The sequence below is a fragment of the Osmerus eperlanus genome, chromosome 26 (assembly GCF_963692335.1).
Source record: "Osmerus eperlanus chromosome 26, fOsmEpe2.1, whole genome shotgun sequence".
NCBI classification, from domain to species: Eukaryota; Metazoa; Chordata; class Actinopteri; order Osmeriformes; family Osmeridae; genus Osmerus; species Osmerus eperlanus.
This window is the reverse complement of record NC_085043.1, coordinates 6,548,297-6,565,431: the sequence shown is the minus strand read 5'-3', so window position 1 is coordinate 6,565,431 and position 17,135 is coordinate 6,548,297. Positions and strand designations below refer to the sequence as shown.

Below are 17,135 nucleotides of genomic sequence, written 5' to 3'. Positions count from 1 at the left end.
GTGGATCAAATGGAGAGCATTAGATGATGATTTTCAATATCTGTTTCATAAAACATGACAAGTTCCATGTTTCCATATTTATTTAGAGTACATTCCTATAAATTCCATATAGATTTCATTACGGGATGAGCCAAGTGTGCACTCACTGGACATTGTCTGCTGGTTCTCCAGTGTCTCCGTCTAAGGCATTGTAAGTAGCGATCACTTTAGATACACTGTCTCCTGGGCTTTCTGATATGGACAAAGGCTTGACTGCAGGCCTGAACACAGGGCCGTCAGGAAGGTTTTTCACAGCAATCTTCACAGGGTATCTTTTACCGCCTCCAACTACCGGCTTACTCCCTGATGCTCCACTGGAGACCGTTCCAGTGCTACTGCCAGTTCCACCCCAAGTTCCACCGCCAGTTCCACCTGCAACCCCGGCCCCGCCCCCTGCCCCAGCCACACCCCCTGCCCCAGCCACACCCCCTGACCCACCACCGCCCCCTGCCCCACCACCGCCCCCTGCCCCACCACCGCCCCCTCCCCCACCACCGCCCCCTGCCCCACCACCGCCCCCTGCCCCACCACCGCCCCCTCCCCCACCACCGCCCCCTGCCCCACCACCGCCCCCTGCCCCACCACCGCCCCCTGCCCCACCACCACCCCCTCCCCCACCACCGCCCCCAGCCCCACCAACGAAAGGTGCCTTGTTTGTCACCACCAACCCTAACTGTAAGTTAGGATGCAACTCAAAATCAACAGGCTGCAAGAGAGATGAAACAGGATCAGCATTGTCACATTCACTTGCACCCCCCATAGCAGAAGTGACCCATCCAGTCAGATCGAATCATACCTTTTTAAGAGTGAGCACCCCCTCGTTGGTCCTGGGGTCGGTGTGAATGCTGAAGATTTGGTCTTCGTTTCCGGAGACGATTTCAAATTCAGCGAGCCAGTTGTCTGTTTTGTCCAGGTCTGAGTCCAGGGCCTGGAACCTCATGACCTCTACGTCTACTGTGTTCTCAGTAATGCTCCCAGAGTACTGCGGAGACCCAGCAGGGAGACATGTTACAGGTTCAGACGAGGCCACACTCAGATGTAGCTCAGGTTGAAAGATAGAGCCAGGCTAAACTCTGCTGCTACGCTACTGGAATGTCCTTGACACAGAAAACATCATGTGAAATGGGTTCAAATGCATGCATAGTCTATTTTCACCTCATCTTTCTCCAGAACTGGGAGGTTGTCATTGATGTCCACAACTTGAATTTTCACTTGAGTTGTGCCTGTGTTGCCACTGGATGCTCCATCCATATCAGTTCCTTTGATGGTCAGAAGGTAAGAATCGTGTTTCTGTGAGAGAGAAAGATAAACAGCATTTTTGTGAAATCCATTTTTATTTTGGAAGATCCAGCATATCATCAACTTAAAAACAGGCTTTGGAAGCTTGTCGGTCTATTAGAACGATTCCAAGCTCCACCTACCTCTCTGTCAATCGATGGATTCTTGACAGAGATTAATCCTGTGTTCCTGTCGATGCTGAAAAGCATGGCGCCATCAGTCGGCTCCTGCTTGGTGATGCTGTAGAAGATCTTGGAGTGGAGAGAGTTGGCCTCATCAGCGTCGGTGGCAGTTACCTTGGTAACCACTGTCCCTGTGGGGCAGAGAGAAGACAGTAAAGAAATGTCACAGCCTTTAGACACGGCCGTTGGTAGATGCAATGACAATCCCACACCAGAGAGTTGTTCGGTTCAATCACACCGGTGGAAATTGTGATAGCATAGCCTATTTTGACCTTCCTTCAGGCCTGTTCTAAGCTTGCTAGCTTGACGACACAAAGCTGTATCATCATAGTCACATATAATGCTAAGTCAGTCGTTAGTCCAGCATCATGTCACTAGTTAGCCTGACAGGAAGTAGCAGTTTTAGAGGACATTACCTGGAGGGCTGGACTCTATGACAGTGGCCGGCGCCTGTATGTCAAATACAGGTGGGTTGTCGTTTTCATCCACCACTTCAATGTTCAAGTCAATTCTTTCCTCCGCCACTGTGCCATTTTGAAATCTGGCCACACCAGTCATCTACAGATAGAAGAAGCATGCACCTTCATTACATGACAGGTATGAAGTTTGTGTGTGTGTGTGTTTGTGTGTGTTTGTGCTTACTGTGTATTTGGGTATCTGTTCTCGGTCTAGAATCCCTCTAATGCGGACAAGCCCGTCATTCTCTCCCACAGTGAACAGATTGACAGGATCCTTGTTAGCTCCAGGGCCAAACAGGGTATAGAAGAGTCTCTCCCCCTTTTCCGCCAGATCTGATCGAATCTAAAAACAGTCACAGAACGAAAATTGAGTGCTCTCGGACCCAGAGCTTTTTCCAGAAGTGCGCTTCTAAGAAATCATACCTCACTAGAAACTATAACAGAACAAGAAGAATGAGAAAAGAGAGCAGTCTTACTATGGCAACGTATTTCCTGTCGGTGTAGTCAAAGTTTTCCTTGAGCTTTTGTGCTGGGACGACCCATTCTCTCTTGTGGCGCTTCAAGTGCCTCTGCATGCAGGGCCCACCCAACGCCCAGTCACCACAGAGCTGCAAAGACAACAGGAGGTTGAATCACTCCCTTATATTGAACTAGTACATCAATTACGCTCAAGATTTAAATATTGAAATATTTGAACATTAATAATATAATAATTTAAAACTCTACTTGTCAACTTCAGGCAATGTGGATGATAAATATATATATATATATATTTAACTTGTGTTATTGTTGATGGTGAGTCTCGTTGACTACAACGTTCATTATAGTTTCTCTGAAATGTACAGTGTATAAGTACTGATGTTTCTGGTTTTACAGGTTTAACTCAAATTAAATTTCATGCTTCAGGCCTGTACAGATCTTTATGACCAATTATACCTGTTAATGTCAAGGCTGTCTTAGGTCTGTGACATGACTTGTAAAGAATGAATGGTATTACCTGCACCTACGTCAGGTCAGTTAAACTCTCTTTGCGTGCGGTTCCGCACTGCTAAGTAATTTAAAACTTTAATCAAATGAAAATACTTGGTTATGAGACTGAAGTGGCAAGAGTTTTTTAAATGACTTAAATGAATAACACAGCTGCATGGACTTAAGTGTATTTAACGTCTTTAATGGTAAGAGACCACGGCGCACACAGGGATGGATAATGAGCGTTGTTTAATATAAAATTACAATGCAACATATGGCAGACACCTTCAGATATGACAGACCCCCTCACATTTTTGACTTTGTTGCTTTCATGGGAGCCAGTCCTCACTCTATGGAAGCTCGGCTCCCTCTGGCTCCCACGTAATTCGAGCACTGCACAACACAATAGTTCATACAGCACAGTGGGTCACATGAACCAAACTCTAATCTCACCCTTGAGCTAAATCTTTATTTCAACCTTAACATTAGGCATAATCTTACATTTGTAAGCAAATAAATGGGGTGCTAGTTTACCCATTTCGGATTGGTTTTAAACTTAGCAAAAATCAGGAAAAAGTATTGGGGGAGATAGTTTCGTAAATGTTGACTGGAGTTATAGAAACAAATAAAATAGATATAATTTATATATTATAATATAATATATAATATAATATAAAAAGAATAAAAACGATCGGACGAGCCGGGTGCCTAACCGGAAATGCAATACCACCTACATCCACCGGGGCCGTTGCTTCAAGCCGAGGGGCGAGGGGTGGGGGTCTGGTTGGATCCGATGTTAGTTTATTTCCTCCAGGAACACAATGACACTTATTGAGGGACTTGTTGCACTTGTTGGTTAGTTTTAACTGATTTAACTACTTGTACTTGTACATCACATAGACTTTTTCTGGTCCCCATATTTTCACCATTCTTTTGGTAAAAATGTGTCACAGTGCGCTGTACATTGCTGAGCACTGTAAGTTAGCTGTCAACCCAACATCCAACAAGTTTGCTTATTTCCTCTCCCTTCAACAACCAATCAAAAATGAACATAATTGCCGTTAAGCATCCTCTTGTATTTAGGAACAGGTCTCCAACTGTTGTAAACAGGTTGAACACCTAATCAAACAACAAACTGACTGAGATAATTGTTTGTTCCACAGAATACCACAGAAATGCTCATGGTCACACGAAATACATCGTAACACTCTCCAGACTCATGCATGAAACATTTCACCTGCAGTACTTTGAACCATACCAGTTGTTGCCTGAGGGAATTAGCTTTGATGTTAATTATTGCCTATGTCCGATAGAGGAAAAAAAGCACACGACACAATAGTTCATACAGCACAGTGGGTCACATGAACCAAACTCTAATCTCACCCTTGAGAAATCTGCATTTCAACCTTAACATTAGGCGTTATCTTAGATTTGTATGGATTGGAAATGATGGACCGTTTTTTTTATGTTCTTTATTGTTTTTTCAAATTAAACGCACTTGTTCCGGGAGTACAACGGTACTTAAGAAAGATTTGTTGGATCCGATGTTAGTTTATTTCCTCCAGGAACACAATGACACTTATTGAGGGACTTGTTGGTTAGTTTTAACTGATTTAACTACTTGTACTTGCTGTAAATTATATTATTGTTGCTTGCTTTCCTACAGGTACACTCTCCTACAGGTACACTCTTTAACATGAACACTCTGTGTTCATGTTGTTTAATTTGTAATTTGTTTAACTACATGCTCTTATGTTTCTTCCTATTGGCACTTATTTGCTTTTCACAATGTATGCTTCATGTTTTGGCTATCCGCAATGTTTTTGGGGCTATCTCGTTGTTTAGGATCATTGACCTATGCACTTTTGTAAAGCTCTCTCTTGGAAGTCGCTTTGGATAAAAGCGTCTGCTGAATGAATAAATGTAACTGTAAATGTAAACTGGTCCCCGACATCACATAGACTTTTTCTGGTCCCCATATTTTCACCATTCTTTGGGTAAAAATGTGTCACAGTGCGCTGTACATTGCTGAGCACTAAATTAGTTGTCAACCCAACATCCAACAAGTTTGCTTATTTCCTCTCCCTTCAACAACCAATCAAAAATGAACATGATTGCCGTTAAGCATCCTCTTGTATTTAATTGTGATCAACTATAATTAATACAGTTAAGCAGCCAAAGCGTGCAAAATGACGTCCTTGGGCAAGGCACTTCACATTACTTGCCTCGGCGGGTCCCTGTACTTACTGTAAGTCGCTCTGGATAAGAGCGTCTGCTAAATGACTAACTGTAAATGTATTAAAAAACCTGGAAAGTACTTACCAGGATGGCAGAGCACAGCAGCAAGGTGAAGGTTGGGGCTGTCTCCATGTCAGGGTTGTCTAACGAATAATCTGACCTAGAGCAGGATGCCTTGAAGCTGTCTGGCTGGAGGCTAGAGCTGATGGCTCGTCAGATGAGGGTACAACTGCTTTTCGTCAGATTGTATTCACAGGTGGGCTTCTGCTATCTGGAACCGGTGGGAGACGAGCTGCTAGTGAACCAAAGTACGAGGGGCTGGCGACAAGGCAGTGAGTCTAACGCGTCACACTGAGTGTCATCATTCCACATCCTGCTCTTGGGTGTCTGTCTCTGTCAGCCTCCCAGCTTGTCTTTTTATCTGCTAGTCCCTGCTCCCTAAGGCTATCTTGTGGTTTTCGATCCTCCCACCCCGTGTAGGGTTAGTGCCGTGGTGGAGGGGGAGGTGCGCTAATGGTAAACAATTCTCTGGAAAAGAGAAAGGGGAAATGACCCCATGCAAAACCACACGAGCACTTTATGTAACGTCTGTTCATGTTTCTGTTTTTGTCACACAGTTTGAAGAGGGGGAGGAATAAAAAGATTAGTAAGTCCTATAATGATTTTGTTTTCATTTAAAGAGTCTGAGTGAAGCAGACAACTATGAGATTTACACAAGTTGTATGTTGTTCTCAACTTTGAGCATTGCTTGAACGCATATTAAACATATCGAATCAAACAATCGTATGCTATCCATCAAAAGACCATTCCTGCTAATTACACATTAAACGTTTTTATCGATACATTTCTTTGACACGTTTTGGAGAAAAGGTTTTATTTACTTGCCAACCCAGGTTTCAAGGGATATCCAACCAAAGATAACTATTGAAAGTCTGCACTTTTAGTTTCAGTAAATTGTAAGAGTTGTAAAATGTAGTTTCTCTGTATCCTTGCATCCTAGCCTGATGATCTTAAATTTCTATAAGCCAACAGTCAAACAATGTACTGTACACATGATGTGGATAGGATAACAAATCGTCATGTTGAGCAGGGAAATGCATCGTAGTGGATTTAAGTCGAGACTAAAAAGTAGTCACAAGTAATGTTTATTTCAGAAACAAAGAAAAACATAATAATTCCTAATGTTGGCCAAATATACAGTGCATTAACGAGAAACCGAGGATTCCCCATTGAGAGACATTTTTCAATCACAATAATAATAAAAAAAATACTCCCTCAAAATCATGTCAATGTCTGAACATTGAGAACTGAGTCTGATTAAAAGGACAACTAATTGTATGCTTGTTACCATGACTTGAGGCATGAGGCAAAAATATACATTGTGGCTCACAGACAACAGCCAGAACAACAAAGTAATTTGACACAAAACTACAAACATCAACCCCAAAAACAATGGCAGTGAAGATATTAAGCAGTAAGAACCTAGATGATTAGCTTGAGAGACAGTATTGGCATATACGACCCAATCTACCGTCATACAGCAGGTCTGTTCAACTGTGAAGCTCACAAACAGCTTAGCGTCCGAACACATCAAACAGTGTTTTAGCTGATCCTAGTCTTCAGTAATGCCAAAGGAATTTTACAATGAAGTCAAAACCCCAGAAGGGAACAATAGGAGGAGCAGAATTGGCAAGTGGTATTCATTACAACTAGTATATAACACACCCCCTCTAATAGCAGTGTGGTTTCTCTCCCAGCACAACACAGCCCTCCTGCTCACCCGGTTAAGGTAGTTTACAGTCCTCATAGGGGTGGATTAAGATCAAAGCAAACTGTCGCCCATGTAATTAAATCCTAACTGGCATAATTCCATTTTCTCAGTCTCTAAGCTTTGTATAAATGGGTGTGTGTGCCATCGGTAAAATAAGAATTCATATGACGGAACTGTAACATACATGCAAATTCAATTCATTTATATAACAGTGTAAGTTGTGTGTAACAAGAAGCAAGTAGGACTTTTCTCTCAAATGTTAGCAATATCAAATTAAATAAAAAGTAACAAAACAGAAAATGAGATATTAAGACAACAGCCAGAAACACTCTACAGTCAGAAAGGCAGAAAATAAACAACACACATGTACACGTACACATTCTCATCTGCTAGCTGCACCAAGCTGAGATATTTCCATGAATTCAGCTCTCTGTGCAAGCAGGCACATGAGATTACTTTCTAAACCAGCATGCCCGAACACGTTCTCTACCCACCAAGTGAACCATCCTGATATAGTTTCCCATATCAGAACCTACCTCCAGTGGTACATTTTAGATGTTGCACGTCCTGTACCGCACATTTAAAATACAGCCTGATCTCAAGACAAAAACACTTAAACCTGATAACGTTTCTCTTTAGTGGTATTTTAGTATGTATCTACTGTTGCAGTGTGGGGGAAAGGCCTTATTCGCTGACATTATGACTTGTCACAACTCTCTTCTCCTTCACTATCACCTTGTGGGAGGCGGGCGTGGTGCTGATTGAACTTGAGGAGCCTTTAAACCCCAGCGTGCCGCTGTGGGAGCCTGCACTGGAGCCCGCATTAGCGCCGCTGGTCTGCTTACTGTACTGGACTCTCTGGGTGCCAGAAAGCCCACTTCTCTGCAGGGAGCCCTGGGCAAGCCCGGACAGCCCCTCCTGAACCACCTGCCCCGCGCTGCCCCCCTGGCCCTCCATCAGCAGCATGCTGTGAGACCCTGACAGGCCCCCACGTTGCAGGGAGCCCTGCTGCACCCATGTCTGGCCCCCCTTGAGCACCTGCCCCCCCTGAAGTATTTGCCCTCCCTGGAACACCTGCCCCCCTTGAAGCATTTGCCCCCCTTGAAGCATGCCCCCCCCGTGGAGCACCTGCCCCCCTTGAAGCACCTGCCCCCCTTGCACAATCTGGCCCCCCTGCAGGACTTGCCCTGACCCCATGGGCAACTGTCCCTCCACCAGCATCATATTCTGAGACCCAGTATAAGGGCCCATGTGAATCAGGTTAGAGTTCCCTCCCTCCAGCCGAGCTTGCCCCCCACCTCCACTCCTCTCCACCAGCACCATCCTCTGGCCCTGGGCAGGCCCGCTGGACACCACCCGCTGCCCCTGCACCATCAGGCCCTGAGCGGGTCCTGGCGGAGGCCCGTTGACCACTATCATGCCCTGCAGGTTAGCAGCGGGCCTCTCTGCCAGCAGCACAGTGTTGTGGACCTGTGGCTCCATTACGTAGTGCATAGGCTGCAGCATGGGCGTGGTGGCGTAGTACATAGGCTGCTGCACCAGGATGGTCTGGTTCTGACCTGCCGTGCCCTCCCTCAGGGTTCCGGAACGTTCCGACTCCTTCACCATTGTGCTTTCCACGTGCTTCACCGGCGCTGGGGGCGGGGGGGCGGCGACGGCGGCGCTGGAAGCCACTGTCACTTTTGTGGTGGTGGTGGATGCGAGGGGGGCGGCGGGCCTAGGGGGCGGAGGTGCGGAGACTATGGGTTTGAACTCGGTCTGGATCTTCTCACCCGTGCAGACCTCAGCCAGGGTCCTGAACTTTGGCCCCAGGTTGTCGAGGAACTGGAGGTCATCGTCAGATTCCAGGAGGCTGCAGCAGCCCACTGAGCCCACAGGAGAACCCTGGCCCTCGTAGTCGTACACCAACAGGCTGTCCTTCTGGGCGTTGTTCTCGGCTGCGGCGCTTGTCTTCTGCGCAACACACATGACAAGCCAAGCTTTGAACACTCGCTCAATCGTGTGTGGTGTACTACGGTGTATAGACTAGATGTGGGAATGACTCACCTGAGAGTAATAGGCATCCAGAATGTGGTCTGGCAAGGCGATGCCATTATACGCCTCCTCTCTGGCGTCAAACTCAGAGTAGAAGCCACTTCCTTGTTGCTGACCCGTCAGCTCCCTCCCGTTCCTGTAGGCCATGTCCACGCGGCCATCCTGGTAGTAACCACTGCCCATGGTGGAGGCGGAGTTCTGGAATGCTCCGCTGCCCACGGCTGCTGCCGAGCCCATACCCATACCCATACCCATACCCATACCCATGCCCATACCCATGCCCATGGAGGTGGTCTGGGCCATTCCTGAGTCCACTTGCGTCGGCATGACGAGCAGAGGCACTTCCTGTGAGAAACCGGGGGGTCGGGGGTCAGGGTTACTGGAGAGAACGGAAGGAGGTGGGGCGTCAAAGGCCTAGTGTCGATGGGGAACGCTCCGCCTACCGTGTTCTCTCCCTGGCCCTCGGTGTGGTAGGAGATGAGGTGGGCCTTGGTGTCGAAGGGCATCTCAGTAAAGCCCCCAGCCACGTCCCCGGGGCCCCCGCAGTGACAGAACAGCAGAAGGAGAGGGAGGACTGTGGACAGGGAGATGGGGGTTCAGAGGAGCGAAGGAGAGGAGCGACGATAGACTGACCCATGTGTATGTCTTTCCCGTACATGTTGTCTATGTACAATATACAGTATTTATATGTACAATTTCTCCAATCCATCTATACATTTCTAATTCTATATTTCTATTACATCTATACTATCTGCTTGGAAACAGAAGGGAACTATACTGTTCTAACTGGGTTGTGATATAACTCTGTCATTCCTACAGACAAACAACTGTTTGTGGGAGAGTTAGTGTGACAGGGCCTCTGTTTACCATCCTGTTGGTTCTGCACGCTAAAGAGGGAGGCGGGGTTTCCTGTCCTGACCATGTGACTGTGACATCATCATACTCACGCAGTAGCATCAGCAGACCCAGGAAGAGCAGGCCAATGCCTTTTGGGCCCAGCACCGACCCTTTGCTGTCCTGGCCCCGGGCCCCGCACGTGCCCCCTACTACGCATGTGCATGCCTCCACCTTCATCTTCTGCAGGGTGGGACATGAGTGTCCCTGCTGGTCCTTGATCTCCAAGGTGACGTCGTAGGAACCGGGCCACTGGGGCTCCTTGGTGCGGAGGATGACAGTTGTGTCTGGAGGGGCAACGCAAGCACAGCACACTCAGAGAGAAGCCCCGAGAGATGCAATAGTCTCTCGCTCAGAAATGTGCAGGTTTGTTGAGGTGGACCTTCCAAAGACCTCCTCTCTACCTCCGTTAGAGAAGTTGCTACTTCCAGTATGCATTGGCTTCTGTAACCATTGGTGCATTATTGTGAACCTAGGACACCTACACTTTCAGCTCTACCCACCCACATTCAGCATTTCTAGAAAATGTCTGTCTCCCAGCTAATGAAAAAGGGTGGTGGCTGTCTTGTAATGCTGCCAATACAGAAAGTTCACTATAAGGACTGTACGACAGGTCCCGTCTTAGCTAGTGAGACAGAGACAAAAACAGAACTCGCAAAAACACGGGTGCCATTCTTGGCTAGGAGTTTCGAATAACACAGCGTACCTCCTGTCTTGAACGTCAATGAGTTCATCTCAACTATTTAGCCTCTGGAAGCTAGCCTCTGGAAGTTTACATTTACATGTAGTAGTCATTTAGCAGACTCTCTTATCCAAAACGACTTACAGTAAGTACAGGGACATTCCACCGAGGCAAGTAGGGTGCAGTGCCTTGCCCAAGGACACAACATCATTTTGCACGGCCAGAATCGAACCGGCAACCTTCTGATTAATAGCCCCGATGAATAGCCTGTGACTCCTACAACCCTCTCACCGTTAAAGTGCTCCACCACCCAGTTGCCTGTGGTCTCCTCTGGGATGATCGTGAAGCTGAAGGGGGCCCCGTTTGGGTCCATGTCCATGTCCACCGCTGTGACGTAGACCGCCTCAGCAGTGGTGCACATGGTCTGAAGGTTGCTGGTCAGAGTCGGGCAGTGATCGTTGTGGTCCTCCACCTGGATGGCTATAGTGCCTGTGGCTGTCTTCGAGGGATTGTCTTCACGGACAGAGCGAACACACACACACACACCGAGGAATGAGAGAAGTGATCATTAGTTATGGTATGCGGTCTTTCCACCCATGTCACCTTTTAGGATTTGAAACATCTTTGTTTTGTGCGTGTTTGTGTTCCGTGGCAGAGCATTAGCTCCGCCACAGCCATGTGCTGGTGAAACTAGAAACACTGCCCTCTGTTGGTATAAATCCCTACTACTACTACTACTACTCCTCAAGAATCCCATTTGTATACTTTTACGTTATTAACAGGGGCGTAGGTTTGTTTTCAGATGTGGGTATATAATTAAACCGATGGCCCTGATCATTCATATAATATAACAACTTAATATCACATCATAAATATGAATCATACATGCTACAGTGTGTGGGTAAAATGCTAGAATATTCAATTGATCAAGACTTAAGTTTAGACTTAAGAAGACGTACTAGCTTACCTTGGGTCATGCACAATATTTGGGCGTAATATGTCCCATTAACCAGGAACTTCGATTCCCTGTCTGGCAGCTTGTTGAGTTTTATTTCCCCTGTCACGTCATCAATGATGAGCCAGCCGTCTGGGTCAAACCCTTTCGCATACCTACATTTGGGCAAAAGGAAACAGGAGACAATCATTTGTCAATTCTTTGAGAAAAAGTTCCATGCGAAGAATCATTGAACACATAGACGTTGACTGAAGATGAGTAGATCCGATGACGTGTTTAATAGCTTCAAAGTGTCTGTGTCAGTATGTGTGTGTGTGCGTGTGAACACACCTGACATTCGTAGCCGGCAGTAGGGTGTCCCCGTCTATGGCAGGGTACTTGCCAATGACCTTGTTGATTTGGAACGTCTTCCCATCCTCTGAGATGGGGATGGCCTTGACCTTGGGGTCGAAATGTGGCCCCTCCGGCTGGTTCTTCACGTTGATTTTAACGGGATACAGTTTTTCTCTAGCGGTATACCAAGACGTCGACCCTCCACCCGAGGACCAGGATCCTCCTCCCATCCCCCCGCCTCCGCCGGCGCCTCCGCTCCCGCCTCCGCCGGCGCCTCCGCCCCCGCCTCCTCCGCCCCCGCCTCCTCCGCCCCCGTCTCCACCCCCCATTCCGATTCCTATTCCAGCTCCCGCGCCGCCTCCAACGCTTTCATGATACGGAGCCTTGTTCCGAACAGCCAGGCCAAGATCCAGGTCCGCCACGTCCTCATAGTTCACAGGCTTGAGAAGGGAACAGGGTAGTTGAACATAGGCACACACGTGAATTTCAGCTTCCGGTATATGAGTGAAACATTATTCTAAATGACATGGACTATACCGCTTGAAGACAATTTTGAGCATACCTTGACTAACATCAGGACTCCCTCGTTGGTTTTCGGGTCTGTGTGTATGGTGAAGTAGCCCCCTTCGTTGCCCTTGACGATCTCAAACTCGGCCAGCCAGTTGTCGGTGAACTCCACATCCAGGTCCTCGGCTTTGATCCTCATCACCTCCATCCCTTCAGTGTTCTCCTCTATATTACCCTCATACTGCAGAGACACACATACGTACGCACAGGTTAGCAGAGAGCGCCATCTCCTGGAAGCGGACGTTCCCGCAGGAAGGAGAGCTCATCTCACCTGGCTCAGCTGCAGAGTAGGGGGGTTGTCATTCACGTCCTTCAGTTTGACAACCACGGTCGATGTGGCAGACTTGCCCCCGGCTTTACCGTTCAAATCGGACCCCATGACCGTCAGCGTGTATGTGTCTTGAGTCTAAAAAACAAACAAACGGACCAAAATAATTCATTTGAACGCCGCAAAGGAACACGATAATTCACGGGTGAAAATGTACTGTCAAAAGACTCGGAAGTTATCAGTGGGTTCCGGAAGTAGACACTGCCCCCTTGTGGAGAACCAACAGAAGCTTACTATAAACAAACGTCCGCCTTTTCTGTGTGTCCCACATGTCTTCAATAAGGAATATAACGGTTAAGTGTCCATTACTTCTCTATCCAGGTTAGCGCTTCTGACGCTGAGCACTCCGTCTCTGGAGATCTGAAACATGTTTTCTCCTGCCGGGTCCTGGCTGACGATACTGTAGGCGATCTGAGAGTTCTCGTTCTCTTCCTCGTCGGCATCCGTCGCAGTGATCGTCATGATTGAAGTACCTGTAGACAGATACCAAGGAGTTAGCAGACGCACACCAACACAGAAAGATCTTCTGTTTCCAGTCGAAACATGGACTGGTATTGTATATACCAAACTGTAAATACTGTGTGAATCAAGGTAAGAAATATAATCTGTAAGGTAAGAAAAAAGACAGAAAGGATACTGCAAAAAGAAATAGACTTGCCAACTGGGCTGAGCTCGAACACCTCTCCTGGAGAGAGTATGCCAAATATAGGAGGATTGTCATTCTGATCCACAACCTTAATGCGCAGATCAATATTTTTCTCTGCCTCAATGCCGTTTTTGAAGGTGGCGACACCTTGAAGCTAAAAGAGAGGGAAAAAAACATGATTATCCTCCCGATCATCGTGATCATCCTCATCATCATTACCAGAACAGTGTCTCATGACTGCGTGCGTCCTGTACTTACAGCGTACATGTCGATCACCTCGCGGTCCAGAATCCCATTCACACGTACGAAGCCTGTGTCGGAGTCGACCACAAACAGGTTGAAGGGGTATTTATCGGCCCCTTTCCCCTTCAGGGAGTACTTCACGTTCCCAGTTCCGTCATCTGAATCCGACCGGATCTAAAACACACAAGTGAGGGACACCTGAGTGGATGTGGTCTTCCACAATTATCAACGACCAATACTCAAGTATCATAAGGCATAAGTGACAATGTATGAGAGATTAAAAGTGAGACACGATAGTGTTGGTGATTACTTACAGCGTATATCAGTGATAAGGGATCTAATATTTGCGATGATGGGGGATACGCTATCACTGAACGCTCATCACGAATTCGTGATGAGCGTTCAGTGATAGCGTATCCTCGACTCGTGATATGGTGATGGTGCACTAGTGATTAGCAATAGCTTATCTGTGAATGGTGACACTGTTTCAGTGTCTCGTGAACTTGTATTAGTCCTCGTGGACCAGTTATTCATGAAAGTGTATAGCATATGGGGCTTTATTACCTTGGCAATGAACTCCCTCTTGGTGTAATCTATGTTTTCTTCCAGTTTCTGTGGAGGAACGATCCATTCCCTCTTTTGTCTCCTCAGCTCAGCAGAGCTCCCTGCCTCCATCACAGCAAGGCAAACCTGAGTCCGCAAAACACCGGCATTTGTTTCCATGAGCGCTGACCGGCCTAGCAGGAGGCTTTTCATTAAATAGCAAAAACATCATTCATCATCTCGAGACATAATTAAATATCTGCCTAGTCTAGACCACATCTCGAAGCCACTTCATCTGACCGCAGGGCATTTTAGCGGCATAGGTCAATTTGATGTTCTACCCAGTCTAGCCCACAGGTTATTGTTTTTTCATAACTGCTAGGAACGCTTCTTCAACCGCAACAGAGACTGAAATGGTAACTCAAATCATTTTAGTCAACGTGGCTTGTCTGGGAAGGTAACTAGAATGCACAATATCTTTCGTTAATCACTTGTAAGCTTGTTTAGTTGTGTCAGTGGTGTTCTGACGGTGGCAAAGTGACTTGCACTGCCACCTCACAGCAAGAAGGTTCTGGGTTATATCCTGCATGGGTCACTGTTCAGGTGGGATATCTCCCAAGCCTTTCTGTGTGGTGTTGACATGTTCTCCCTGTGCTCGCGTGGGTTTCCTCAGCAAACAGAACCTAAATAAAAGCATGCAGAATAGATCGCTCCCCTGCCTATGTCCCTGGCCAGGACGTGACTGGGCCCCCGGTTGCGTACATGTGTCATTTATGTACAACCAATAAACCCTTCTTCTATTTAAGAGGTGTTAATAAACATATATATGCACTTTCTTCTTTCTTTTCTTTTTCCTATTTCCTTTTTTTTTTACAGTTGTTACAAAAACATTTACAAAGTAACTTCTACCATACCAAAATATATGTTGACTAAATCTCTTTGCTGTTTCAACTACAAAGCGGACAATAAACTCCAGTCTCAAAGCCGTTTATCCTTTAAAACTTGATGAGGCACCTTAAACGTAATAACTCACGTGGATGTCTATGTTTTTTTTCTGTAAAATTAGGTTGAATGGTAGGGTGTGAACGTATGAACTACCATGGCTAGCAGAGGATGGAAATCATGTGTCACACAGACCCACCCCTCTGTTGCCAGGAATTAATAACTTGTATGGGGGGGCAGTAAGCCAACAATCTATATCACATAGCTTTTATCATGTTATACCACGTTGACAAACATTTTACTCAAAGGTTTTAGTTATCATTTGAAAATCAGCCACCAGGCCTACTGTGCCTTAATTGTGGTTCTCAAGATAATGTATCCACAGACCCACACACACACAGACAGACGAAGATTCGTGCCTTCATAGAAGATTAAGCTTAAATGGCCAACTTTAACCTCTGTCCCACTTTACCTATCTGTTTATTATTGCTATATTTAAAAACACAACCGGATAATCTTGTCCTTTTCTGATTAACCCTTGTGTTATCTTCGGGTCATTCTGACCCATCAGTCATTGTGACCCACCGTCGTATTGCGACAAATTTACCGCATACAAAGACAAAGTGAAGCATTTTCTTTTAACAGCTAGGCTGTCTCAGACCCCCCACATTGCAAAGGTTAAAAGAAAATTATTTTAATTTGTTTTTGTATTGGGTAAAATTGGGTAAACACAACGATGGTTCGTTATGAACCTTTGGGTCATGTGACCCGAAGGCAGCACGAGGGTTAAGGTGATATTGTCCAGAGGCCACTAATTAGATTTCCCCATCGTTTGATGCCCCCATCGTTTGATGAACTGGCTCAACTTTGTTTGATACTTCGAAGTATCAAACAAAGTACCATACACGTAAAAACAACGTTTTATAACGGCGTCCTTATTACAGCTATAGTGATTATTACTCCGGCTGCGCGTTTATAAAGTGAAAAAACATTCTACGAATTTGCTCAAAGGCAGGTGCATTCCCCAGGTATACCAGGACAGTTGGACAGACAATCGGTAGATAGTAGCTGAAGACCGGACAACAAAATGTGCCATAATATCACAAGAAAAAGACGCCACCGTCAGCCACCGAGTATCTAATTTTACTGACCGTAAAAGTGAATAGCCATAGAGCCGTGGCGGGCATTGAAACCCGATTCATGACCGGAAGAGCGTTCCAAAATCCAATACACCGCAACAATAATCCAAACAGTGCCACTGGAGACTTCGTTGTTTTACGTGGACTCGATAATATGACGGGGAAAACTGAAATACGTCCGCCAAGGTCTTGAGTGATGTGTTATTGTGTCGTGGGGAGGTGCCTCGCCTCTTCTATAGTGTGTACCACATCCACACCCTCACCTGGCAAATTTGAGGAAGTGTGTGTGTGTGTGTGTGTGTGTGTGTGTGTGTGTGTGTGTGTGTGTGTGTGTGTGTGTGTGTGTGAGAATGTGTGTGTTAGAATGTGTGTGTGTGTGCGTGAGAGAGAGAGATGTACTTTACATGACCAAACAAAATTGTAGCCTATTAGCCTGTTGTACTGTATTGTTTGAACTATATTCTATTCTATGTATCTTTTATGTCGGTAGATGTGAGATTAAATAATATATAAGTCCACCTACACACTGCATTTTGCATTATATTTAACTATATGAACTTTTATAAACTCTTAAAATGCCACATATGTAGATGTGTGGGTTAAGACTGCTTTTCCTCAGGCAAGATGCCTGCTGCTTGGAGCCTGTGGGCATAGTCAGACAAGGGAAAATATGCAGGCCTACACTAACCTTTAAAAGACTATTGTACTTAACATTGAGAACTAAAAGTGACTCCACTGAATGCTACAGCTACTAGGCATACAGCAAAAAACAATCATTGTAGGTAAAGTTACAGTAAATCACACAATCACACAGACATAGATACAAATTCACACACACAAACATGCACACATTCAAGCACTGTGTATTACAGTAATACTACAAAAGGCAAATCA

The 17,135-nt window shown here is 46.0% G+C and overlaps 2 protein-coding genes across 2 annotated transcripts in view; both read right to left on the bottom strand.

Moving 5' to 3' along the window:
* LOC134012699 (uncharacterized) overlaps window positions 1-5,404 on the bottom strand; it is a 35,385-nt gene extending 29,981 nt beyond the window's left edge. The window contains exons 1-9 of the mRNA XM_062452241.1: window positions 5,249-5,404; window positions 2,434-2,565; window positions 2,142-2,300; window positions 1,916-2,057; window positions 1,461-1,630; window positions 1,195-1,329; window positions 836-1,021; window positions 658-745; window positions 147-432 (exon numbers count right to left, since the gene is read on the bottom strand). Of these exons, the coding sequence (XP_062308225.1) occupies window positions 147-432; window positions 658-745; window positions 836-1,021; window positions 1,195-1,329; window positions 1,461-1,630; window positions 1,916-2,057; window positions 2,142-2,300; window positions 2,434-2,565; window positions 5,249-5,296 (1,346 nt within the window). The 5' untranslated portion in view covers window positions 5,297-5,404. The remainder of the gene's footprint in view (window positions 1-146; window positions 433-657; window positions 746-835; window positions 1,022-1,194; window positions 1,330-1,460; window positions 1,631-1,915; window positions 2,058-2,141; window positions 2,301-2,433; window positions 2,566-5,248) is intronic.
* Window positions 5,405-6,293: 889 nt separating this feature from the next.
* dsg2.1 (desmoglein 2, tandem duplicate 1) lies at window positions 6,294-16,532 on the bottom strand. The gene is made up of 14 exons (XM_062452240.1): window positions 16,254-16,532; window positions 14,182-14,307; window positions 13,633-13,791; window positions 13,387-13,528; window positions 13,038-13,201; window positions 12,672-12,806; window positions 12,396-12,581; window positions 11,831-12,273; window positions 11,513-11,655; window positions 10,837-11,058; window positions 9,917-10,150; window positions 9,413-9,543; window positions 8,982-9,314; window positions 6,294-8,888 (listed from the first exon to the last, which is right to left on the bottom strand). Exons 1-14 carry the CDS (start codon window positions 16,302-16,304, stop codon window positions 7,620-7,622), a joined length of 3,738 nt encoding a protein of 1,245 aa, XP_062308224.1. The 5' UTR covers window positions 16,305-16,532; the 3' UTR covers window positions 6,294-7,619.
* Between the last annotated feature and the right edge of the window lie 603 nt (window positions 16,533-17,135).